This window comes from Heteronotia binoei, chromosome 3 (assembly GCF_032191835.1).
Source record: "Heteronotia binoei isolate CCM8104 ecotype False Entrance Well chromosome 3, APGP_CSIRO_Hbin_v1, whole genome shotgun sequence".
NCBI classification, from domain to species: Eukaryota; Metazoa; Chordata; class Lepidosauria; order Squamata; family Gekkonidae; genus Heteronotia; species Heteronotia binoei.
The window spans coordinates 120,005,363-120,032,596 of NC_083225.1; the positions used below are offsets into that span (position 1 = coordinate 120,005,363).

Genomic DNA, 27,234 nt, shown 5'->3' on the forward strand with positions numbered 1-27,234 from the left:
TACATCCATATTCATTTATGTTCAGCTGCTGAAATCACAAAGCATATGTTATTCTGACATTTAAATGAATTATTACTTTTGCACATGTAATAGCAAGGCACTGAAGGGTATAGCAAGCTGCCAGGCTGCTAACTTAAAAGTACATTGACCTAATTTGGAAACCAGTATTCTACAGAAGAGCCTGAGGGAGGCTTTATAGTCCTCTGCAAACTCCCTTGAAGGTTTTTCTGTTCCTTCATTCTGTTTTTTAGTTAAATGAAAAGGGATTCTGAAGTCATAACAGATGTAGTTTTGAGGCGCGTTGTACGCCACAGAGAATAAGACACCGGTCCATCACCAGTCTAGCATGGATGCAGCATAGAGGGATTGAAAAACAACATTAATGGCATTTGGAGCCATAGTCACCACTCAGCAGGCTGTCAGAAACCTAATGCCGCTACAATGTTGACACTAATAATTATAGCCACTTCTTTGTTACTGTGTTGTATATCACCCCTCTCACTTCCTGTTGGTTTATAGAATTTCTTTCTACCCAGACCTTACCCAGCAAGTGTCTGTGCTGAATGACATCAAACCTACTCATTCTGTTTGTGCCAACAAAATCTCAAGAATCTAAGCCAATGCTAGATCAGTTTAATTTACTGAACTTTGTACATTTACCTTAGAATTCCAATTCAGAAACCTCCAGTTTCCCCTTCAGTATTCATGTTTCCAAGATTATGCTGCCCTATGACATCAGAGTTATGTCACTGCCAAACCAGAGAGTTGCCACTGTGTCATCAGAATGGGTCACTTTGCTCAATGATATAACTCCTGGTTTGTGAATATTAGTAAACTTGTGTTTACTAGTAAATATTAGTAAATATTAGAATATTAGTAAATAAAATTGTGTTTTTATATTTATTAGATTTTTAAATTACAGTATTAGCCTTATCAGCAGCACCAAAGATTCAACTAAATTTAAATGCCAGCCCAAGCATCCTTTGGTTAAGTTGCTGCTCTGATTGATTTTCATAACATTTGCTTAAAACAGAATGATTTAGAGGCAGAACTGGAAGAGTGGAAAGTGACGCTTTGTGTTTCTTGTTAGATTGCTTAAGAGAGAATAGTGAAGTATATTTTATATTATGGAAAGGTTCACCCTAGCTATCAAGAGAAATATTAAATGCTTAAATATTAAATACAATCAGTAAGATTTTTTTGCGAACATCACTAGACTAACCATTATGGGCTCCCAAATTACTCTATGTATTTTGAAAAGATTTAGTATGAAGTTAATAATATGTATAAGCATACTTTCCATGTAATATTATTTTTTTATTCTGGAGTTTTGCTTTCAGAATTAGCTAGAATATTTTTACATTAATTATGGAATTGAAGCATGTGCAGCTTACTGTAGCTTTCATTTCTTCTGCCCACTGCAGATGTTGATAGGGTTTAATAGCTATCAAAGATTTCAGGTTTTCACGGCTGGTAACATCATTAGGGTTTGTAGAATCTTTCGGGATCAAGTGCCGTATTCTAGTGGAGAAAGGAAAACTTTCTCCAGTAGAACACGGCACTTGATCCCGAAAGATTCTACAAACCCTAATGGTTTAATAGCTGTTCTTTAAAAAGAAGCTTTGCCACTATGTTCTGGTTCTGAAAATAAGAATTACAGAATCATAGAGTTGGAAGAGACATCCAGGGTCATCTAGTCCAATCCTTTGCACAATGCAGAAAATCCACAGATTGTCCCATCCGCTCCCAGCCAGGACTGCCGCTGGTGCTGTTGATGCCCCTCTCGCACCAGCAAAAACCCCACACACCCCAACACTCCCCCACAGCCAGCGCAGCCCTCCCAGCCCGAGCAGCAGTGAGCCCCAGTGCTTTCCCAGGAGGAGGGGGAGCTGGTGCCAGCTGATGTGGCCACCAGCACAGCTTGCAGAGGAGCGGGGAGAAGGCAGGACCTGGAACCAGTGGCAGGCCTAGCAAGCCCCAGGATCAAGGGCTGCTGGGCATCTTTGGATAAAAAGGAGGCAGGGGTTTGGGAAGGCAGCCAGTGGAAGGGTGGCCAGAAAACAAAGAGGGAGATAAAAGGAGTGGCTAGGAGGGGTCGATGAGGAAATAAGAGTGGAGCTGGAGCTGAGAAGGCCTGCAACAGAACCAGAGAGTGAAAGAGAAGCCAGGCCCAGCAAAAACAAGCCAGCCAGAGGGGCAACAGGGTGAAGTAAACCCAGCCTTCCTCTGGTGTCTGAGATCCCTCGGCCACCCCAAAGTGGGCACCAAAGGCCTGCGGAGCAATGGCTACCCCAGGGGCGGGGGCCCTGGACCAGGCAAATACCTCCCCTCACACACCCACCCAGTGACCCTTGTTCTATACCCAGAAGTTGCCAAAAATCCTCCAGGATCCCTTACCAAACTGGCCAGAAGACAAATTGCTTCCTGACCCCAAAAGTGGTGTTCAGCATTTCCCTGAGTGTATAAGAAAGGGCCACGAGAACTAAGCACTGATGCACCTCTCCTGCCCTCCCTCTCATTTTCTGCCAAAGTTCACAGAATCAGCATTGCTGTTAGATGGCCATTTAGCCTCTGTTTGAAAACAGAGGGAGGGACAGTGGCTCAGTGGTAGAGCATCTGCTTGGTAAGCAGAAGGTCCCAGGTTCAATCCCCAGCATCTCCAACTAAAAAGGGTCCAGGCAAATAGGCATGAAAAACCTCAGCTTCAGATCCTGGAGAACCACTGCCAGTCTGCGTAGACAATATTGACTTTGATGGACTGAGGGTCTGATTCAGTATAAGGCAGCTTCATATGTTCATATGTTAATTGCTCTTAGAATAAGTTTTTATCAAATATATATAGGGAACTGGAGGGGATTTTGGGTTAATTGGAATTGGGGTCTAATTAGACGGAGTGAGGAAGGTGTGTAATTGGCTGCCAGCCTGATAACGGTTTCATTGCAGCTGCTGCCAGCGAGGAATGGCTGGCTCAGGGATTCCGGTGCTCCTGGGGAGGGGGAGGTATGGCGGTGGGAGCAGATATTATAAGGGAGGTGGACAGAGACAAGTCGGTGCTCGGCCCCCCTCCAGTCTGCGGCCCATCCCAAGGGTGACAGGTAGCAGGACCAGGAGTAACCCGCCTCCGTCATTGGTGTTATGCAACGCCAGGTCCATTAATAACAAGACCTCAATTCTCCGAGAGTTCATGCTCGAGCAGAATGCGGACCTGGCTTGCGTGACCGAGACCTGGATCCGGGAGGGCGATACAGTGGCCCTCTCGCAAACAGCTCCCCCAGGTTACTCGGTCTTCCATCAATCGCGGACTAGCGGGCGGGGGGGAGGAGTGGCATTATTTGCACGGGAGGCTTACTCCTTTAGGGCGCTCCCGGCCCCAAAGATTGAGGGCATTGAATGTGCCGGACTGGCGTGGGGGGATGAAGAGGGGTTGGCGATTTGGCTGGTGTACCGTACGCCTAACGCACCGGCCAACGCCTTGCCGTCCCTGCTTGAGGCGGCGACAGGCTGGGCGCTGTAGCACCCAAGGTTGATAATCCTGGGTGACTTCAACGTCCATGCCGATGACCCGTCCTCCAGCCAGGCGATGGACCTAGTGTCTTCCATGGCGACACTGGGACTCTCTCAATTTGTTGTAACCCCCACCCACCAGGCCGGGCACATGTTAGACCTGATCTTCGCGGCCGGGATTGTAGTGAGCGATATAACCACAGAGGTTGTGCCATGGTCGGATCACTTCGCCCTCAAGGCCCGTGTAAATATGCCCCCCCAAACCTGTTTAGGCGAGGAGCCGATTATGGCTCGCCCGCGGAGCCAAATGGACCCGGAACGGTTCCAGATGGCCCTGCGGGACTCCTGGCCCTCTGGTGACTCTCTTGATGGCCTGATAGAGACCTGGAATAGCCGGCTCTCTGGGGCCATCGAGGAGATCGCACCTCGGCGCCCTCTGCGACCTCGGATTAAGCTGGCTCCGTGGTACACCCCGGAATTACGCCAGCTGAAACAAGGCCTTAGACGGCTAGAGAGGCAATGGCGACGCACTCGTGACGAGGCGACTAGAACATCTTATAGGAAGTTTATGAAATCCTATGAGATGGCAATCAAGGCTGCAAAGAAAACATACTTTGCAGCTAGGATTGCATCTGCAAATTCGCGCCCAGCCCAATTATTTAGAATAATTCGGAATTTGACTACATTGCCTCAAGGCAATTCTAAAGCTAAGGAATTGGAAATTGGCTGTGAGGCTTTTGCGAAATTCTTTGCGGATAAGGTCCAATCGCTCCGCCAGGACTGCCCCGCCAATTTGGAGGCAGTAAGTGGACTCGAAGCCCAATGCGTGTCTTCTGATTCAACTCTGGATTGCTTCGACCCGCTCAGCTTGGACGAAGTCGACAGAATTCTTGCCACTGCACGTTCCACGACTTGCGATCTGGACCCTTGCCCCTCCTGGCTAATTAAGGCCTGCCAGGAGGAACTAAGATATCCTATACGGGATATTATAAATCGATCCCTTTCAGAAGGTGCCTTTCCAACACCTCTGAAAGAGGCATTGGTCCGCCCTCTCTTGAAAAAACCGTCATCAGACCCGGCCGAATTGGCACACTACCGGCCGGTCTCAAATCTGCCTTTTTTGGGCAAGATTATTGAGAGGGCCGTGGCAGCGCAGTTGCAGGAATTCCTGGAGGACGCTTCCGTCCTAGACCCATGCCAGTCCGGCTTCCGCCCGGGCCATGGGACAGAAACAGTCCTGGTCGCCCTCATGGATGACCTCCGACGGCAACTGGATCGAGGCGGCTCGGCAGTATTGCTGCTGTTAGACCTATCGGCGGCGTTCGATATGGTCGACCACCGGCTGCTGACCCGTCGCCTCGCCGACGCAGGAATTCGGGGGCTAGCCTTACAGTGGCTCTCCTCCTTTCTTGAAGGTCGGGGACAAAGGGTGGCAATTGGGGGGGAGCTGTCTCAGAGATACCCACTTCATTGTGGAGTGCCTCAGGGAGCAGTTCTCTCCCCGATGCTGTTTAACATCTTTATGCGTCCCCTTGCCCAGATTGCACGGAGGAATGGGCTGGGTTGCCATCAATATGCAGATGACACCCAGCTCTATCTATTGATGGACGACCGGACTGGTGATGTCCCAGCAAACCTGGACCGGGCACTACGAGCCGTGGCTGACTGGCTCAGGCTGAGCGGGCTGAAGTTGAATCCGGCGAAGACTGAGGTCCTTTGCATGGGCCGCGGCGAGCCAGGAGGGGAGACTATTCTACCGGCCTTCGACGGGGCGCCACTGGTACCGGTGCGCAAAGTCAAGAGCCTGGGAGTGCTACTGGAGTCCTCCCTATCAATGGAGGCCCAAGTAGCTGCCACTGCTAGATCCGCCTTCTTTCATCTTAAGAGGGCGAGGCAGTTGGCTCCCTTCCTGGAGCGCGCCGACCTAGCAACTGTGATCCACGCAACGGTCACTTCGAGGTTAGACTACTGCAATGCCCTCTACATGGGGCTGCCCTTGTACCGGACACGGAGGCTTCAGGTAGTCCAGAACGCGGCGGCCAGGCTGTTGGAGGGACTACCACGGTGGGAGCCTGCACGGCCTGGGCTGCGTAATTTGCACTGGCTGCCGGTTGTCTACCGTGTCCGATATAAGGTGCTGGTTATCACCTTTAAAGTCCTATATGGCCGAGGACCTGCCTACCTAAAGGACCGCCTCTCCCCGTATGTACCCCGGAGAGCACTGAGATCTGGTTCCCAGAACTTACTAACAATCCCTGGGCCAAGAGAAGTTAGGTTGAAGGCCACTAGGGAGCAGGCCTTCTCGGTGATAGCCCCTCGTTGGTGGAATGATCTACCAGAGATGGTGCGAGCCCTGCGGGACCTGAACCAATTCCGCAGGGCTTGCAAAACATTTCTCTTTCAGTTGGCATTTGAGACAACATGTGGTAATTGAATTGATATAGAACCGGATCAACGAATGAACAGATATTTAGCCATCCTAAATACATCTGGATTACATCATTCTAGCACCTACCTTAATATATCTTATTATATTTTATTTGTTTTTATGTATTTTAAATAACTATTTGTAATTAATGTCAAATTATTATGTTTTATGAATCATGGGACTCCCATGTCTGTTATACTGTCCAATAAGAATCATGGGATTCCCGTGCCTGTTAGCCGCCCTGAGCCCGCCTGGCGGGGAGGGCGGGATATAAAAATAAAATATTATTATTATTATTATTATTATTATTATTATTATTATTATTATTATTATTATTATTATTATTATTATTATTATAAAACCTCCAAAGGAGAGCCCACCACCTCCAGAGGAAGCCTGTCCTACTGAGGAATCACTATAACTGTCAGGAAGTTCTTCCTAATGTTTACTCAGAAACTTTTTTGATTTAATTTAAACCAATTGGTTCTTCTCCAGCTTTCTGGGGCAACAGAAAATAATTCTGTTCCATCCTCTATATGACAGCCCTTCAAATACCTGAAGATGGCTATCATATCACCTCTCAGTCATCTCCTCTTTAGCCTAAAAATACTCAACTCCTTCAAACTTTCCTCATAGGACTTGCTCTCCAGACCCCTCACCATCTTTGTTGCTGTCTTCTGGACAAGTTCCAGCTTGTTTATATCCTTCTTAAATTGCAGTACCCAAAACTGAACACAATACTCTAGGTGAGGTCTAATCAGAGCAGAGTAAAGCAATGGCATCACTTTGTACAATCTGAACACTATACTTCCATTGATACAGCCCAAAATTATTTGCATTTTTAGCTAATACATCACACTGCCCGGCTCATGTTCAGGGTATGGTCCACTCCCTAGATTCTTTTGACAAGCACTATACCAAGACAAGTCTCCCCCATCCTATAATTATGCATTTGATTTTTCCTACCTATATGCAGAACTTTACATTTAGCTCTGTTAAAATTCATTTTATTTGTTTTAGCCCAGTTTTCTAGCCTGCCAAGATCATCCTGTATCCTGATTCTGCCTTCTACTGTGTTTGTTACCACTCTCAATATAGTATCATCTGCAAGACAGGGAAGTGAACTCATATTAAAGAGATTCCTCTTAATGAGAATTATGTCCATAGCTTTTTGTCATTTGTTTAGCAAGTAACTGTATTTGTTTACCTGTAGCTGAAACCAATGTGCTGACATATTACTGCTTTGTTCCAAAAAAGAAAAAAAAATCAAATGGTGACCTACAGTTACAGTTATTTGTGTGGCTCAAAAATGCTAGGGTCTGAAACTGTTTCACTTTTAATTTGCTGTCTGCATCTTCAGTTCTTTTGAAACTGGTGGTTGTCTACTTCTTGTGTGCAGGTTTTAGATATGGATGAGAGGGCAATTGGATGAGAGAGACATAATTGTATAAGAGACATGAGGTTGATCCAGTGCCATGTTTTCACAGGCAGAAAGATGGAGCATGATTTTCAAATTCCTTCTGACAACACAAAGTGCCTCCTGAAATCCTGTTGCAGGGTCTTCTGTCCCCTAGAAACAGAATTTCAGGGGAAATTTTGGATGCCATTGGATGAGGGGGACAGGAACACTGCATTTCACAGGCAAAAGTCCTTATGCCTATGGAAATGCTTCACAGGATCCAATCAGTTTTGTACTGTTATATCTTATTTAATGTGTCTGGAAAGATTATAATTTTTGAGGCAACTTTTAATACTGTGTTCTTACATGCCGGTTTCCATGTTATAAAATAGGAACAACCAATAGGAGCCACTCTGTTATCCAGAGATTAGGCCTTTGCCTGATCAGACCTATGGAAGACCAAAGGTTACTTTGCCTCACAGACTGACCCCTTAATGATACATTAGCAAATTTGACAACACCTGGCAAATTTGACAACACCTAGCAGCAAAAGATTTACAGTTATAGGCAAAGCATTTCAAATAAATATAACAGTTATATACAGGGCTTTTCTTCTAGCAGGAACTCCTTTGCATATTAGGCCACACACCCCTGATTTAACCAATCCTCCTGGAGTTTACAGTAGGCCCTGTACTAAGAGTCCTGTAAGCTCTTGAAGGATTGGCTACATGAGTCGGGCAGTGTAATAAGCAAAGGAATTCCTGCTACAAAAAAACCCTGGTTATATATGACTACATTTTTACCATACATTGACTAAATTTCATGTTGTCAACAATCAGATTTTGGGGGCTACAGTCAGCCTATGATTCTCCAGTTGACCGTCTCATAATAAGTCATGTATATTAATGTGGAAGGCATTCTTTCAATTTTAAGAATCTTTGCCACCATTGTCGTTCTGCATTATCAACACAGTTTGATATGATCTCTCTCCCCACCCCTAGGAGGGCATAATGAAGTTGTCATCACTGAAAACAGCAACAGCATAACAGAGCAAATTACAGATGTGGTTAAGCAGCCTGCCTTCATAGCTGGGATTGGTGGTGCATGCTGGGTAATTCTCATGGGTTTCAGCATCTGGCTATACTGGCGCAGAAAGAAGAGGAAGGGACTCAGCAATTATGCAGGTAAGAATAAGTTCATCAGCTAAATAGAAATGTAGCAAAAGACTGCTACTCAATGAAATGAAGACTGGAATGGATTAGTTGTATGCTTGCTGGTATGCTTGAAAAGAACTGAAACATGAAGAGCTTCAAATGCATTGCTCTAATACATTTCATCATTGCTATAAGAAAATCTTTAATTCATATAATGAGTGCATCTGAGACACAACTCTCAAGAATTTTGAATGCACTATTTGCAGTCACATTTTTGATGTAGAAGGAACTCAGTCATATGTCTATGTCTGATTTTTTTAAGTACTATAAATCAAACTGTGCCTGCAAAAGTGAGCATGCCTAAATTTACAATTCAGGTAGACCAACTGTCCCATTGGATACAATAGGTTTGACCATGATTGGCGGTGGAAGATGCCATCAAGTTGCAGCTGACATTGTGACCCATGTAGGGTTTTCAAGGCAAGAGACATTCAAATATGATTTGTCATTTCCTGCCTCTGTGAAACAACCCTGGGTTTTCTTGGTGGCCACCCATCCAATTACTAACCAGGGTCAAACCTGGTTAGCTTCTGAGATCTGATGAGATCAGGCTAGGTGGGGCCATTCAGATCAGGGCTAACCATAATTAACTTCTTCCATTTCTTTTATTCAAGGCTATTGTAGATAAATTGGAGGGGGATATATATTGTAGTTAATATAATTGTTCATTGGTACCATCCTATGCCAAGTTACACTCTTGTATGGCAATTGAATTCAAAGTTACAGCTCTACGTAGAATAATGCTGTAAACCACTTGGTTCCACAGATCCTGAGTATGGAAATTGGAATCTATCCAGTAATTGTGAAATTGACCCATGCATAGTGGTCAGTCATTTTATAACTTCAGCCACTGTTCTAACCTTGAGAATAAGGCTTCCAATTCTTGTGTATTTTAAAGGCTTTGGATTGTTATCCAAGGGCATATGGGACTTTCCAGTTGCATGTAAGATGTATTGCCCTGCTCGTAAAAGAAATGGGGATACCCCAGAACATACACTGGAACCTCTGTATTATGACTTTTAATTCCACTGTGTTCATTATTTGTCTGGATGAAGTTACATATCCATATTGTAGAAACAAGGTAAAAGCATCTTGAGGATATATGCCTTCAAAATATGTCTCATGTCCAGCAACATTCTACAATAAGATGCTGTTCCTATACAACATAAACCTTAATTCACAACTGAGCAGAAGCCAATGCAAAAGCAACAAGAGATTTTTTTAAAAAATCCTTTTATCTGTATATATTTGATATGCGACTGAAGGGTTAGGCACCATATACTATTGCATTAGAATAACCTGTATTTTTACAGAATTCAGTCATCAATATCTTCATTCCTAAGAAAGAAAAGATATCCAGTGATTTTTACATTCATAGCAATAGAAGTACATTTTCTTCTGGCAGTGTGCCACACAAATCTTATTCTAGAATCCTGTTGATTTCTTATTAATTGCAAACAGTGAGCCCAAATGACCATCATAGTGAAGCAACATCATTCATATGCTACACTGTTTGCACATGTTTTTCTTCCTTTCCTTTTAATGAATGTGCATATACATGATGGTCACATCTGCTCTCCTGATCTTGTTTTGTTAAATGAAGCACTAAGTTCTTTTAGAAGTTAAATACATCAAAGTTACTGATATTGAAAGCTGCAATGTTCTATCATGTCCTTATTTTAGACTACTATTAATAAGACATTAGGCATTTAGCAGGTACAATCCTTTCACATAGATCAGATGTGCTAAATAAATTCCATGCCTAATCCTTTGTTGCTAATGAAAGTTTTCATACATTGAGTTGTGGTCCTTGTGTGATATCAAATAGCATGTTTCTGTGAAAATTGTTATATGGCATCCTGTGATCTTATCATATATGTAAATATCTGCAGAATAAATTTGCCTTGGAACATGTAGAGCATTTTAATCCCTAGCTGACAACCATAAGTGATTTGTCAATATCAAAATGGTGAAAAAATTAAATGAAGAGACTCATTGCCAGAAATACATATATGGTATTGGTGCTCATGTCATTTTCTACTGTCTGGTTGTTGTATCGTCACTGAGTTGTTTATTAATTGCTACATTTGCTTGACAATGAAAGATCATGAAGAGTTGCATTTCAAAGCTTATCATACATTTCAGATCTATAAGGCAAATTGCATGACCATCTTAAACTGGTCATCATTTAATGTAATTGTCCAATTCCATCATTCATTTTTTTTCAATTCATTATTTCTCATGGGCTGCTGGCTGGCTAGTGCTGAGTTTCTAGAAACTGCACATAATTTTAAACTACATACATTGGTCAATTCTGACAAACACGCATACCCTTTAACTGGCACTTCTTATTGAAGTTTGTAACTCACAATGTATTTACTTTTCTTGTTTTGCAGTTCAGTCCTTCACCTTCACCCCAGCAGGTACTGTCCATTAGTCTGTCTCTTATCCCACCCAGCACACAAATCCAACATATAGTGGTTGAATCCCTTCCAACTATTCAGACTATATAAAAGCATCCAAATGCATGAAGAAGTACTCTGCTTATCAATTACATTCATTCTTTTATTAAGTATATTGATGATTTCAGCAGAAGGCGACAGCATACCACAATTAAAATAACTTCCACTATGAGCGTGCATAGTTCGCATTCATTCAACCTCTAATTTATGCTGTTTTAAAATGTAATTTTCATGGCATTGGTGTAGCTGACATAACTACCCGCAGGCAGGCCTTAATCACAAAGACAAATTTTATGCTTTAGATCTTCACACATTACTTGCAAATTTTTGAGGACATGTAACCAGCTGCTTACAGAAATAGAACTTGTCATTGTTTCTTGTTCTGAGTAGTCTGCTTATGAACTTACACAAATTCTAGACATCGTCAAAAATTAGGCCATGCATGTATATTTCATATAACACCCCTCCACACACACATGAAGCAAATAGATGTATGATGTACTGACACAATAAAGCAAACCAAAAATATTTAAAAGTGGATGATCTGATAAAAAAAAAAAACTTATTTACCTGCAGGGTGCCCTACCTGCCTGCACCTGCTGCACTACCCACAGGTGCGGTAGTAGTGTCACTGTGGCAAGGGAGGGCAGGCTGCAGATGAGCGGTGCATGAGCAGTGTGTTCTCAGAGGTGCTATGAGACCACACTGCACATGCGCCACTCGCCCACAGCCTCCACTCAGCCTTCTTGGGTCTGCCCTTCTGAGCGCACATGCACCACCCTCGCAGAAGCACAGACCTGGGAAGACTGAGCAAGGGCGGTAGGTGGCATGTGCTTTCAAAGGCACTCAGAGCCTGCCCTCCCTTGTTGTGGAAGCCTTCCGTGGCAAGGGAGAGCAGGCTCCAAGTGCCCCTATGGCCAGTGGTGCCCTAGGCAGCCACCTACTTGGCCTACTAGGATGTACCGGCCATATTTACCTGTTTATTTATTTAAAAGGCAAACATAGGTAAATAATTACAAAATAGCTGACAGCATACACAAAGCTATGAGTGAACAGGAAAAGCAGTAGATGTAGTTAACAGCCACAGTTAAAGTCAGTAATTATCTTTCAGCTTCCACACCTTTTTTTCCTGTTCAGGCAAATGGCTATAGTGGACATTACTCATTTATCTTAGGAAATAGTCTTTGGCTCAGGATATTGGAGAACGCATAGTCATTTGATAACCAGGTTACCCTTGTTAATTATGAGGATTGTGTGTACATAGTCAAGAATAACAGGATAATCTTTCATTCTATCATACATATTGGTATGGAATCTGCTTCACCAATTGTGTGATTGATACATGATGTCAAGCAAAATATATTATCACAAAACATCAGTGGCACCCTTGCAAAAATGCAGTTTTTTGTCGAACAGGCACAGAAGTGGTATTTTATTAACAGTTTTATGGATTCAAATCAGAGCTTGCAGATAACTTGAACCCACCTGTATTATCACTTCTGTTGCATGAAAGCTCATCCTGATTAATTGTATCAGGAAAATCAAAGCAGTTTACTAAGAAATGTTTTAGCTTGGAATCTCCTTGTTTGTTCCAAAACAGAGTCATGCAAAAAGAATGCTTCTTCTAACTCTGCCATTGGTACTTCACCTCTTTTGCTGTAAACAAGGGTCACCTTTCTCCTGCTATTTTCCATATTCCTTCAAGCCATCCACTTATGTCCCACATCTATATTTATCATACTGTTTTATGACATAACTTGGACCTCTCTTTCTTGATTCTGCATTGAAATGTTTCCTTTTTCTGCCTTTCTGTTTCATCAGACTTTATTCAGTCATTTTAAAGCATCTTTTACCTTTCCTGTCATGGCTCTTTTTCTCCTACCCTCTCAATGAACTCCACTCTTCTTCTCTATCAGCTTCTCACTTCCTTTCAGTTGCTTCTCTTCCAAAGCTTGGCAGGGAGCCACAATTGCCTGCTGAGAGATGTAACTGGCAGGATGTGAAGCTGCGTACCAAGACCATTGATTTGGGTGATAGAGGTTCCCCATTACAAGGTATGAAAAGTGAACTGCATTTGGTAAGGACTGTTCACACAGTTGTTAGGCTAAAAAGCAGTGGGCAAGACAATTTGGAAATCTGGTTCTGAGTGAGTGTCAAGAACTAGTGAGTAGTGTAGAAGTTTTTACACCAATTGGGAACAGTAACCACAAAGCTATTAAAACAAAGGCCGTTTTCGCACTAGCGTTTACTCCGGCGTAGCACCCCATTTACCTCCGGATCTTTTCCTGGTTTTCCCACCTGTTGCTCCGGCGCTGCGGTTTGCTCCGGCGCTGCAGGGGTTTCACGCCGGAGTATCTAGATCCACCTCCTTCCGGAGTTTTTGAAAACCTCCGGATCCACTCCGGATCCACTCCGCGGAGTTTTCTGTGGGAAATCCATCCACGCCGGATCGACTGCTGTGTGGGCGGCACCCTCTCCCTTTCCGTCCTCCCACCCCATCCACCCCCTTGGCCAATCATCAGCCTTTCGCGGCGCTTCCCCAAAGTGCCGGCACGGCCATTTTTTTTAAACTTCACAGTTTTGCGTAATAGCGATATTTCGAAATTAACAAAGAAAAAAAAAACCCTCCTGGAATAGCCTCAATTGCCACTTCAATTGGTTTCGTTAGAATTTTTTATTATTATTATTGACTTTAGTTGCGTTATTTCGCTGTTGCGTTATCTCGATAATGCGAAAACGACCATTGTTGGGGGGGTGGGGGAATCTAGTGCCGGTGCGGGCCAAAGCGTTCATGTGTGTGTGTTTTAAAAAGGGAATGCCTCCCTCAGCTGTGCCACCAGGATTTCTGGACCTGCACAAAATCGCCATGTATAAAATGGGAAGTTGGAGTCCTGCATTCTTCTCCCTGGCTACATTCCGCTCGGTTAGAAAATAGACGCGAGCTCGCTCTTCACACGCGCCACAGAAGGGGAAGGAGAGAATGGGGCGGGGGGGGGGAGCTCTGGCAGCAGGAATCAGTCAGGTCCCCGTTGCAAGCACCAGCCGGGGAGGGGAAAGAGAGCGGAGGAAATCCCAGCTTCGCCACCCGGGAGGGAGCGAAGGGAAGAAGCTGCCACACACACGCACACACACACACAAACCCCTCGATTTCTCTCTCTTCATTATTGCGATATTTCACAACTTCAGAATTTGGGGGGGAATATAGTGCTAGGATTCTCCACTGTGAATGCTTCTGTTAATACATAAAGGGCTGTGGAGGATTCTACAGCTGCAGCCAATCCATAAGCAGCAGCAGCACACGTGATGCGGTTTGTCCACGAAAAGAAGGGGAGGGAACAGCTCGATGTTACGTTAGTACGTTAGTACGTCCTTACGCAACCAGACTTGCGCTTAAAAAAAAAATGATTGACAGGGCATCGAACTCAAGTCGATGCCAGTGGGAAAACGATTTGAGCCGGGGCTTCAGGGAAGGCGACTCCGCAAAGAGTCACTAGTGGGAAAACGAGAAAAATGATCCGGACATAATTGCGCCGCGGAATAAGGGGAGCAAACGCTAAGTGCGAAAACGACCAAAGTTTGAGTCCAGTAGCACCTTTAAGACCAACAAAGTTTAATTCTGTTCATAAGCTTTTGTGTGCATTCACAATGCTATTAAGTTCAACATTCAGCTCAATGGAAAGTTAACCCTAAGTCCAAAACTGTAAAATTTGATTTCAAAAGAGGGAACTTCACAAAAATGAGGGAATTAGTAAGAAGGAAACTGAAGGTAAAAACAAGAGAGTAAATCCCTAGAGGATGCTTGGAAGCTATTTAAAACCACACTAATTGAAGCCCAAAATACAATGCATTCCACAGGTGAGGAAAGGCACTGCCAAGTCTAAAAGAAGGCCTGTGTGGTTAACAACTCAAGTCAAGAAAGCTATAAAAAGTAAAGAGGCTTCTTTTAAAAAGTGGAAGTTCTGTCTCAATGACTTGAACAAGAGGGGCCACAGACCCTGGCAAAAGAAATGTAAGTCAATAATTAAGCATGCAGAAAAACATTTTGGGGAGTGGGTTGCATCAAGACAAACAGTAAACATTTTTTTTAAAATATATCTGGCGCAAGAAACCAATCAGAGAAGTAGTGGGTCCTGTGGATGACAAAAGAATTTAAAAATTGCAAAAGGAAGATGATGAGATGGTTAGTGATGGGCATGAACTGGAAAAATGTGATGTGGTTTATGGTGTATCCAGTTCGTGGACTGTCATTAACTTTTTGGTGCTAAAGAAACCATTGAGGTTCATACGGTACATTACATGGTAGAATGCCCCCCCAGCATGTTGGAGACACCAGACTCATAGAGAATCTCTGACTGACTGTCCTACCTCCCCTCCAAGTTTGGTGAGGATTGGATTTACAGGGTCTAAGTTCAAGATTCCCAAACAAGGTGCCCTCACCCTCCATGTGGAGGGAAACATTTTTTTAGAAACCTAGAGCAATAGAAGCTCTGCAGAACAGAGTCAAAATAATAATAATAATAATAACTTTTTATTTCTATCCCGCCTTCCCCGCCGAGGCAGGCTCAGGGCGGCTCACAACATAAAAATACATTATACATCAAGTTATACTTATAAACTTATATAAAATCCAAGCGAATCTCTGCAACAGAAACTGAAGATGTCCCACCCACCAAGGTCTCCCTGGTACTTTGTGTGGAAAAGACATCTGCAGTTATGGGATTCTATGGGATGGCTCAGAAACAAATCAGTGATACTAAAGTAATGGAGAAACTTCACCTGGGCAGACTCCACCAACCACCAGCCACTCCCTGGAAGCAAGGCAAGCATCCCCGCTACACTCTCAGACCCACCCACCCCAAGTCTCCAAAGGCAGGTTTTGAAGAACAAAGGAAGATATCTCCCAGACTTCTGACAAGGGCTCCCCAAAGTAATCCATGACCATTTGGCAGGCATTCTAACCACACCACATGAGCAAATTTCTCACAATACGAGAACTCATGATATTGAGTGAAATTGCTGAGCAGTCGGGTTAGAACTGATAAAAGGAAGTACTTCTTCACCCAAAGGGTGATTAACACATGGAATTCACTGCCACAGGAGGTGGCGGCAGCTGCAAACATAGCCAGCTTCAAGAGGGGATTGGATAAGCATATGGAGCAGACGTCCATCAGTGGCTACTAGCCACAGTGTATTGTTGGAGCTTTCTGTCTGAGGCAGTGATGCTCTGTATTCTTGGTGCTTGGGGGGGGGGGGCACAGTGGGAAGGCTTTTTGTATCCTAGCCCCACTGGTGGACTTCCTGTTTTTTTTTTCTTTTGGCCACTGTGTGACACAGAGTGTTGGACTAGATGGGCCATTGGCCTGATCCAACATGGCTTCTTATGTTCTTAACCCATTTTACCAGGCCACTGGAGCCCTGCTCTAGCAGGGCATCACCAGGTGTCTTGGAGACTCCTGTTCCTGGGGCTTCCCTCAGAGGCAAAAAAGTCCTTGCTGACACTCTTTGGAGAGGAGGACTGTATCACAGTAGTGATTCAGAGGTTGGGGGGGAAGCTTACAGTTTGGAAACATTTCCACACCCTCCCCAAAGATCCCTGTGCGGCAGAGTGCCAGGTGTGCCACACTCATGTCCAGAGGGGCACAAACTGCATTGCATTGTCACACTTAAGTCACTTGCAGAGGGGAAATAGAAATGACATAGGGACTCTCTAGCATTTCATAAAAACTCTGTGGCAGTCTATGGGCACAGAACATCACCCTATGTATGCGTGATGGTGCAATGTCATTGCACCAGGCCCTTCTACCCAGTTCTTCCTGTGGGTTTGGAGCTGCAGCTCAGTAAATTGGATGTAAATCAAGGTTTCTGTTTTTTCTTCTAATTCCCCTTGTAAAAACAGGGTAAAGGTGGATTTTTGATCAGAGTGCCATCAACCCCACTATCTTCACTATGGAGGGAACCTAGACTTTGATTGTATAAATGAGTGAATTTCTGTCAGGATAAGAGCAGTAAATTAGTCCTTTAATTGTACAGCTTGGGGAAAATTCAAAGCAAAAGTGTGGCACAGTGATTTCTTAGCCCTCTATATGTTTACTTAGTATGTATCTGTCTCTGTAATGGTTACTGGGTCATGGTTGATAAATAGTTATTTCAATGGAGTCAATTTTTGACACCTTCTCCATGCTGATTTGACACACCTTCTGCCCCAGCATACACATATGCACAATTCAAGCTAATATGAGATAGAACACTAAATCCCTGTTTTTCATGTTAGGCTCACAGATTCTTCAGGTATAAAGATAGAATTTGTGTATGGCCCAGAAACAGTGAACTTGAAAGCAGGTCCCTCCTTTCTAGGCAGATTCTCAAGTTTTAGATTCCATGTGATTGACAGAATAGAATTCCTTTTCTTAGATTAATCTTTCTGTGATCAGTACCACATCATCACGTTTTTCTTCCCTGTCTCCTCCTTATAAATTCATAGAAATCCATCTTCTGAAACAGGAAAAGTGAAATATATCTGTCGCGTAACTATAGGGACACCATTTGCAGGAATTGAAAGGGGTGGTCATCATGACTATATATACTATCAACCATGCAAGAAAACTATATCGTTGCTTATGGAGTAGTAAACTTATTTGTTGAATAGCACCTTTGGGATTAAAGATTTTGTGAAACTAAGTAAGCATAAATTACAAATGGCTAGACAGAAAATTATGGCATACAACTCCTAACAGTGGCAGATGAGTATAAATTATTTGACAATCATCCGAAGCAGGCTGAAGATTTGATTGAATTTTTATATGCTGATTATCTATTCTGAGTTAATACTTATTAAAAGAGGATTAATCTACATTCATATTTGAGGAACAGCTTATCAGCAACATTGGCTAGCTACATTAAGGTTTTCATTTGTAGGAGGAAAATGTGGCCTAGTAGAGATAGGCATACAGAAAGCTCTCTTGCCTCCAAATGTCAGCTGAGTGTGATATTTCTATTTTTTTATTTCTAGCAAGCATGCAGATTAGGTTTAACGTTGGTAGATATTATTTGTAAATATTTAGATACAATCACAGTATATCTGCATGCAGTATAAAGATTTCTCTTCAATTTGTGTTAAGTTTATTGCCCATCATTTTTTTCCAACAAGGATTCCTTAAATATCTTTTTATTTATAAATATAAGTTTACATGTTTCACTATATTTTATAAACATTTTTTTTCTTTGATTCTATGATAACCTACGTTCAACCCTTCTAACAGTCTATGTTAGATTTGGCATTATTAGTACATTTTTCTTGTGGTTATAAATAACAAGGACAAATTGAGGTTGATCGGTAGTCTTCCACTTCTTATCCTGGAGCTTTGAAAAATATAACATATTTAAGAAAAAAAATCTAGAAGGAGATATAATTGTGCTATCACAAAATTCCAGGGTTGTTTTTCTTCTTTTGCAAAATATAGATAAAACAAACAAATATTGCCAGTTGTCACTGAGAATAAATTGAAAATAATAATTTTGATGGATAATTCAGATCCATTCTTTTGTGATCATTTGCCCTTAAAATAAGAAATTTGTAATATAAAATGCAGCCATTGGAAATTAATATCACATTAGCTGTATCGCTATTCACTATGCTGGATGAATTTATAAAAAAAACAGTGACAATAAAATTATTTTAAAAAGAGCAAAAGTCTAGTAGCACCTTAAAGACTAACACAATTTGTGGCAGGGTATGAGATTCATGAATCACTGCTCACTTTCAAATATTGCTAAAATGTGAGTACATCTGTCCTTATTTCAGTTATTTCAGATGCCAAATGTCAACAGCAGGTAAATTACAATAGAAGGCCTGATTGGATTAGGCATGATATGCAGAAGAGGACTAGATGTGGAGAAATCAGCACTGGTAATGAGACAGGAAACCTAGGTCTCAATGCAGTCCTGGAGGATGCATTGTCTTCATCTTCATTATCAGTTGCAATTCAGCAGTCTCTCTAATCTCATTTTGAAATTCTTTTGTAAGAGAATTAAAAGGCTACTCTTAGATTAAAAGATTAAAAGGCTGCTCTTAGGTCAGCAACTGAATGTCCTGGAAGCTTAAAATATCCCTCTTCTGAGTTTTGAAAGTTGTCATTTCTAATGTTCATATATGCCTGTTTCTCCTTTCAGACAAAATGGCAGCTGTGATATTGGAAGGTTCACATAACATGTTCTTCCCATTTGCACAGTCAAAAGTAATACCTGAAAAGGCTTCTTGACTAGAAAACACAGCCAGAAGGCTCACATAACATGTTCTTCCCATATGCATGGTCAAAAGTAACACCTTAAAAGATCCAATTTCAGACTAGAAAACACAACCACAATTATTACAATCTATGAAGGAAGAAAATTCCCTAAGATGTTCACAGAATGACACTTTACCAAAATATCCCAGCATTAAATTATGTTGCAATCGTTTTATTTATTTAATTTCATTTCTATCCTGCCCTCCCTGCCGAAGCGGGCTTACAGTTCCTATACTCCAGGGGTGGCCAACTGTAGCTCTCCAGATGTTTTTTTGCCTACAGCTCCCATCAGCCCCAGCCAGCATGGCCAATGGCTGGGGCTGATGGGAGTTGTAGGCAAAAAACATCTGGAGAGCTACCGTTGGCCACCCCTGCTATACTCCTTCACCTGGAGACTAACAGTCAACATCTTAACCTGTTTTCTCTCTAAAGACAGGCTGTGTGGACTACCTCTTTTTCCCTGTCACTTGTTTTACTATTTCAGGTGTTTTTCAGACTGCCTTAATGTTCCATTTTGATTCCTTGATGTTATCAGATTTTTTTTCTTGTGTCCAGACTTCATTAACATCCCAGGCCAGAAAGGATGGGTTTGGGTGGGATGTGTGTGTGTGTGTGTTTAAATTTTTTACATGCTAGAACTGAAACATTTCAGTACTGCAGAGCACCTGCAGTGAAACAAATGATTATTCCCGTTGGGAGGCCTGGCACATGCAGTCAGTTTTTGACCTCCTTACTATTCTTTTATTCAAACTCAACAGTAAATTCTAGCACATCCCAGGGCACCATTTTCAAATACATTTTAGTATCAAGGACACTCTTTAGACTTTCTTGGCAAGATCTGGTAAATCTGATGGAGGATACATACCACAGATGGTTTGGAGGTGTAGGGTCAGATTAAAAGGCATGTCTGGCTACATGGCTCAGTTCATTCTCATAGAAACCCCTGATATTAATTTCACAGATTCTCACAGCTCACTAGCCAAAAAGCCCCTGGAACTATTTTCACTATTTATGCAAAATTGGCGCTAGCAGGATGGAAGCTTATTTTTATAAATACCAACAAGCTACAGAAAGGGGGTAGAATATCTCTGAATATGCGGGAGAAAAGAGAACCCACTCCAAGGGGAAGGGGGAATCCAGTGATTCTTGAAGTACAATCGAAGGAAACTGAGTCCATGGTGAAGCAGAAAAACAATCTTCAAATGTGAATATGAACAGGTGGAAGATTGACAGGGAAGACTGAATGTCACTGTGAACTGATCACACCAGTAGCATGTTCATCAGAACCTCCACGACACTAACAAAAACCCCAAAGGCGGCTGCAGTCTGGAAAATGGCTCAGCCTGAGTCAAAAGGAATGTCCCCCAGCTCAGTATTCTATCATCTGCTTGCTTTGTATGGTATAGCTTACTGCTTTCAAGAAGAGTGAAAAGTAGAAATTCACGGTGTTCTGGTTTCACTATTAACTGGGAATTCTGAAGCTATGTATGCATCAAATTTTAGCTTTTTGTAAATTTCTGTTTTAAAGGGAGCGAAACATACTGTCTTAAACAGAATGGGTCAATAGAGTAGATCCTGTTAGAATAGGACAAACCAGCACCTGCCATATTCATAGAGGGAGGAGGATTGCCTACTGGGTCAACCAATCTCTGGCCAGCCAGCCAGCCCACCTGCCGCATTGCTGTTTTTCCCACTCACCTTGTTTACTAATCTGACTCATACAATGTGGGGGAGTAGTTCCAGGGGGCAGCAGGGAGCAGAGTGGACGTAGCTCCTCCTCCCCTGCCCATAAAGCAGAGGCAGCAGTGGTGGGGCAGTGGATGGGAAATATTGGTGACTCCTGTCCTGACTGCCTACCTACCTATCTGCCTACCTGAAGATGAGAGGCAATGATAGTGGGACTGGTATTAGTGGCAGGATTTTCAATGACTCTGTTCAGTTACCTACTTCCCCACTGTTCATATTAAGTTTACATTGCCTTCAAAAGCACAGACAATGTGCTCTTTTTTTAGGTTTTGCAACTTCATTTTGGGAGTTCACACATTTTTTTTGCAATCCTATTAAATCCATCTGCTCTGTAGAAGAATACCCCATTTTTGAACCTGGCCCTCTTCTCTGGGTCTGTTGCTCCACCTGGCCAGTTTCAGCATAAGATATAGGATAGCGAGAACCTGACTTCAAATCTCCACTGACTCTGTGCTGGTCACAATTGCTCAGCCTAATGGTTTATCCCTAAAACAATCTCAGGATTGTTTTCAGGATAAAGGGGATAAACAAGCTCTGGATCCTGCTCCAAGTTCATTGGATCAAAGTGGGATAAAAATGTGTTATATAGGATTTCTGGGGAACATAATAGATGTGGGATAAAAAGTGTCTTATAAAGGAATTATGGGGAATTATATGGGAGAAAGAGTATTCAGTATGAATTTCCATTGGCATAAATAGAACTGTTATACGAACTGTTTTAAGAACTTTCTTCCCTGATTACACATTCCTACCCTCTGGTTCCAAGTTTCTGTTTTAGCATTAGGGGACAGATGCAGCATAGAAAGGGAATATTTTCAACAAAAGCAGAAATGTGAACATTAGTTCTTTATCAAAATTAACATGCAGATGTAGGATATATAATTATACCCAGACTACCCATACATTGTTTTTGAAGGTTATATTAAAGGCATATTAATCATTGTTTTAACAAATACAGAATGCATTGTAAGAGAATGAAATTGAAAGATATTGCTGCTAGAGGGAGAAGTGAATCTACATTATATTTGACTGCCACTTTTCTAACCCCATCAGTCAAAATCAATAACCTTGCATCCATATTTTTCTGCATATTTCTCTAAGCATTTAGCTGTAGCTTATCCATTTTAGAAAGTGTGATACTTTTGTTCATTAGTGTATTAAAAAGCAACATAATAACATCAGTATTTGTTAATATATCTTTTTGTTAAACAGGCTTCTATGTGATATACTCACAGCTCTTCAATTTTACTTATGTTATCCCATTTTAAAATAGGGATAGTGAACCATTTAATGTAGAAATGCCTGTTGTGACTTTCTAGGAACAATAATTGCCCATATTGTGGTGATAGGCAATTAATCATTGGTTTCCATGTTCATTCTATATGAGCTCCCAAAGGAGGCTCCTTTGTTTTCATTGTCATTAAATGTGCATTGTGAAGCCACTTGTGGAACTGATAACATCGCAAAAATGTAACTCATCATAAGAAGGCTGCTGATATCCAGGTTTATATGTTACTGTTTCTGCTGATCATAGCATTTCTATTTTGATGTTGTACAGTTGTTTGACTGAGATTGTGAAACTGGCAAAAGATGAACAGAAACAGCTGTTTCATGTGTAATATCTACATATATTTCTGCATTGATTGAGAAGCATTTGTGTAGGGTTTCATTTCATTTATTCATGTCCTGCTTTTCTCCCAATGGGCTGCCAAAGCTGCTTACAGTTTTCTCCTCTCCTCCATCTTGTCCTTGTAAAAACCATGTGAGACTGTTTGACTGCCCCAACCTTCCATGGCACAGTGGGGATCTGAATCAGATATCTCCAAGGTCCCAATCCAAAATTTTAACCATTGCACCTCATTCGCTCTCTTTCACAGCAGTCTTTTCTCCATGGAGGATTAATTCCTATAATTCTATGAGCAGATGCTTGTTGTGTGATGAGGGCTGGAGAAAAGTAGGGAGCTGGAGTGGGGTTGCAGATAGATAACTGAGCTTGGTGATTCAGCCATGAACTTCAGTATGTGACTTTCTACCTAATATATCTCACAGGACTGTTGCGAGTTGAAATCACACTATCTTCTTCACTGGACCTTGAAACTTTTTGCTTCTCTTCTCTGAATACTAAAGTTACATGATTTCAGCAGCAAAAGCACAACCTGCTATTGGCATAATGAGAAATAGTTCAGGGATTATAAAATAGAAAGCTTCAAGGTTTTAAGCAAACCAAAACCCTTCATAGTAATTTAGTATAGGATGTAAATTCAGACTTTGCACTGAAAAGCATCCATTATTGTTTTGAAGATTATGGTCAAGAAATCATATTGTTACTTAACATATTTATATCATGTACTCAATTTGTCTAATCAGGTATGGATAAAATGATTTTATAATATTAGATGGGAATGTACTTGTATTTTTTGTGCTGTTCCTATTTAGACTTCAACAAGATTTCTATTTTTACACTTTTGTTATAACAATAAGCTAATATTGTCAGGTTATGTTTAATTGTTTAGTGAAGTACCATTATTCTGAAGAGAGAACAGTTTAATGTTGATTTAGCTTGAAAAGCTGAAAGACATTTTCAACAGAACTATGCCAGTTCAGAAACTTATGGCTATATTCCTTTTGAAGCCGAGGGACTATTGATTTCGGAGAAAAAATTACCCAAACTTTAAAATATCAAGGGATCAGAAATAAGTTGTCCTATGAGTCTGAAACTGAGAGATTGATTTAGATCAATATCATCTGATAGAAACCCCGAAATAGGTCAGCTTTCTTTTTGAGGGTTATACTAGGTTACATCTAATTTATTTTGTGAGCTTTGATAGTGCTTCATATAAATTATTTGCTGTGACTAATGGGATTTTGTACTCTTTTGTGTTTGGAACCCAACCAGTCACTTTTCAAAGAGGAGATGGAGGACTTATGAGCAATGGAAGGTATGCCTGTTATTGAAAGGTCATATTTAATTTCTGGTTCTGTCAAATTTAAGTTGTATCATATTTCATACTTGATTGGAAATTAAAATACAGTAATACATGATCAATTGCAAGAGTGACAATTCTTTGGAGGAATTAAGTAGCTCAGACCAGGTTTTAATGATCTATCTCTTGTACACTTTAGGGGAATCACATCCAGATGTTTCATAACTCCCAGATGCCCAGAAAGAAATTAGTAGGAAGTATCACAAAGAATGTGTTCATTTGTTTCCAGGATGTTTATTGCATTAATTAGGCATTAGTAAATGAAGTTGCTGTTGTTTAAGACTCCTTATTGGCTCCCACTAAATTGCTGTGAGTGAACAATTACATACAATTGATCACAAAATAAATGATTCATGGAAGATGAATAGGTTGTAGATTGATAGAACTGGGTTCTACAACTTCGGCTACTCAATTGAAATTGATAAAAGTTGATAACCGACCAATATATCCTCATCTATTTTCTTAATGCCAATATGGAGATTGTAATTAGGTTCTGGTAATAACTTCCAATCTCCTATTTAATCAATATTTAGCCTTCCCCCCCGCCCAAGAAAAAAGATTAGGCTTAATGAGAGTTCATAGATGTTGCAAGAATGCTGCAGAATCTCCTTATTGCTGTTTCCATAGAAACACACATTTCTCTTAGGAGTTGTGCCGGGGGGATTCATGAAGGGGAAAGTACAATGGTTGTAAACATTATTTATTTTTAAGTTTGCTAATGGTCAAGAGCATGTTTAGAGCTCTGCCAGTAAAAATGGATAAATTATATGTGGTGCTTCCTGTCTGTCCTGTTGATCATACCAAAGTTAGTGGAAGGATTGTGTTCATTTGTTTCCAGGATGAATCAAAATGCTTAAATTGTACTTACAAAAAATTTATTGTCTTAGTTTCATTTGTTATGCATAGCCTTTAATGTGTTTCTTTGAGATCAAATCATAAGAACATGAAAGCCTGTTGACACAGATAAAAATGCTTTTCTGAACTTTCCATTAATCCCACTCAAAGCTAGAGTGCTCAAAGGAAGAGCTAGCAGCTAGTGGATGACAGACATATATTTGGGATGCAGGAAGTGAAGGAATAGTAGCCCAGAGTCCTGGAAATGGCTGATACAAAACAGTCATTTTGAGTGATTGTTCCCTTGAGGTGGCAATTTATCATTCATTCCTAGTGTAGGATCTTTCAATTGCATAGCCTTTTTGTTGTTTCAAGACAGACAACAGAGCTCATTGGGATTCTAGCAGACTTGTAAACCATGTTTTATCCCATTTCCACAGACAGTGCTGATTAGTATGAAGCTCCAATTAACCTGCTGAAGCTTGTTACCTCACAGTATACCTCAGACTTTAAAAGTGAAATAAATGTGAACTCTCACAAGCTTCATGTTATTTACAGTATCCTGGAGATAAATGTATAAACTCTCTTCAGTTACAATTACGTGGAGTTTTTATAGACATATTTTGTCTTTTTTTTTTTCTTCAGCCGACCAGGCCTGTTAAATGCAGGTGACCCCAGTTATCCATGGCTTGCAGACTCATGGCCTGCCACCAGCATGCCAGTCAACAACAGTACTAGTGGACCAAATGATCTTGGGAATTTTGGCCGTGGAGGTGAGTATTTCATCAAAAAGTTGTCAAATGTGTTATTGTGTCCCACATGCATTTTCAGAACACTTTCAGCCATATAAAAATTTTGTTCGGATGACAAACATCTATCACACTTTAAAGGCCCTTCACTATTGAATTTTATTTTATGAACTTCATGGATGGTGTAACCGAGATTCTGAACTTAGAAAATATATATAGAAACATAGAAAATAGAAACAGAAACATAAAGAACATGGGCAGTCCAATTTTCCAGGATTTTTTTCTGAAAAGTTTACTAATGTTAAATTAATTTTCTTCAGATTCAGAGCAGGTGGATTGAAGTATATAGTTTAAGCCTAGAGTTGGAACCATTCTGTCAATGAGATTGCTGAGAGCCACCAAAACATCTGGACAAAATTCTCTCTAGAGTGCCCCCAATGCTTTTAAAATGAAAGAAGAAGAAAATAGATATGCAAATCCTAATGTGAGAAAGTGAAGGAAGCTCCACTTAATTCTTGGATGTACAGCAATGCATAAACGGAAAACCTCTCTAGGAGGTTTTGTGAAAAAGTGAAGGAAGCGCCGCTTAGCTCTTGGATGCATAAATGGAAAACTTCTCTAGAAATTCAGGTTCTGTGCTGGGAAAAAACTGTTTTTCTCTAAGGTGCCATTGGACTTTTGTTTTATTTGGCTACTACAGACTAATATAATTACCCATCTTGAATTGTTTGTTTAACCTTTCACATAACTGAAAAATATGGTAGTATTTTCTTTCTGTTGAAAGTTAGCAAAAAGTTACAGTGAATAATTTCAGATTCTTACAGAGGGTTTTAGCTGTTGCTGAAGCCCTGAAATTAAAGTTATAAGCTGGACCAACATGTATTGTGCTTCTTGCTGGCTTGTTGTTTCAAAAGCAAATGCCTGACTTGGTTCTCAAATCCTCCAGAACACTCAGGCCCCAGGAATTTTCAATCACAAATAGTTTAAAAAAATGGGGCCCTGTTCTTAAAAAGCCTTTCAGCAGCAAAACCTGCCTCTTGTGCCACAAGAACAGTTACTGCATCAGAGGAGGGTTCCAGTGTCTGCAGATTGGAAACATTAAATCCAACCTTAGAATGCCATTTTAGGTGTAGATATTGACTAGTACATGTCTTGGAATCTCTTTTTTATTTTTAAATCCACCACAACTTGTGCTGGTGCTAAGGAAGAAGTAGGTACTGTTAGCATACTCCAGCAAGTTATTGCCTGGATGAATATGCTTCAGATTATTGTTCACCAAGTTCTTTACCTAGGTTGAAGTAGACTTGCTTAAGAACATGAGAATCTTGCTGGCTCAGATCAGTGTCTATCTAGTCCAGCAACCGGGTTCACATAGCAGCCAACCATTTACCCTGAGGGCCAACAAACAGCTTTTCCCTGCTGTTACCTCCCAACACTGCTCTTCAGAACTTTGCTGCCTCTGAATATGCAGGTTCTTTTTAGTCACTGTGAGTTGAAGCCATTGTTGGGCCTATCCTCCATATATCTTCTAACTTCCTTTTAAAGCACCCATGCTTGTGAATATCACTATATACACTTTTAGTGAATTTCTTGGATGTGTAAAGAAGTATTTTCTTTTGTCTGTCCCGC

The 27,234-nt window shown here is 41.4% G+C and overlaps 1 protein-coding gene across 12 annotated transcripts in view; it reads left to right on the forward strand.

The window, feature by feature from the left end:
- The window catches only part of ROBO2 (roundabout guidance receptor 2), a 1,840,872-nt gene that overhangs the window by 1,729,866 nt on the left and 83,772 nt on the right, over positions 1–27,234 (forward strand). For 7 of the 12 annotated variants that reach the window (XM_060234422.1, XM_060234419.1, XM_060234423.1 and 4 more), the window contains exons 17-20: positions 8,333–8,515; positions 10,942–10,968; positions 23,935–23,977; positions 25,502–25,629. In XM_060234422.1, the coding sequence (XP_060090405.1) occupies positions 8,333–8,515; positions 10,942–10,968; positions 23,935–23,977; positions 25,502–25,629 (381 nt within the window). The remainder of the gene's footprint in view (positions 1–8,332; positions 8,516–10,941; positions 10,969–23,934; positions 23,978–25,501; positions 25,630–27,234) is intronic. The other 5 variants (XM_060234420.1, XM_060234421.1, XM_060234424.1 and 2 more) reach the window with 1 other exon arrangement.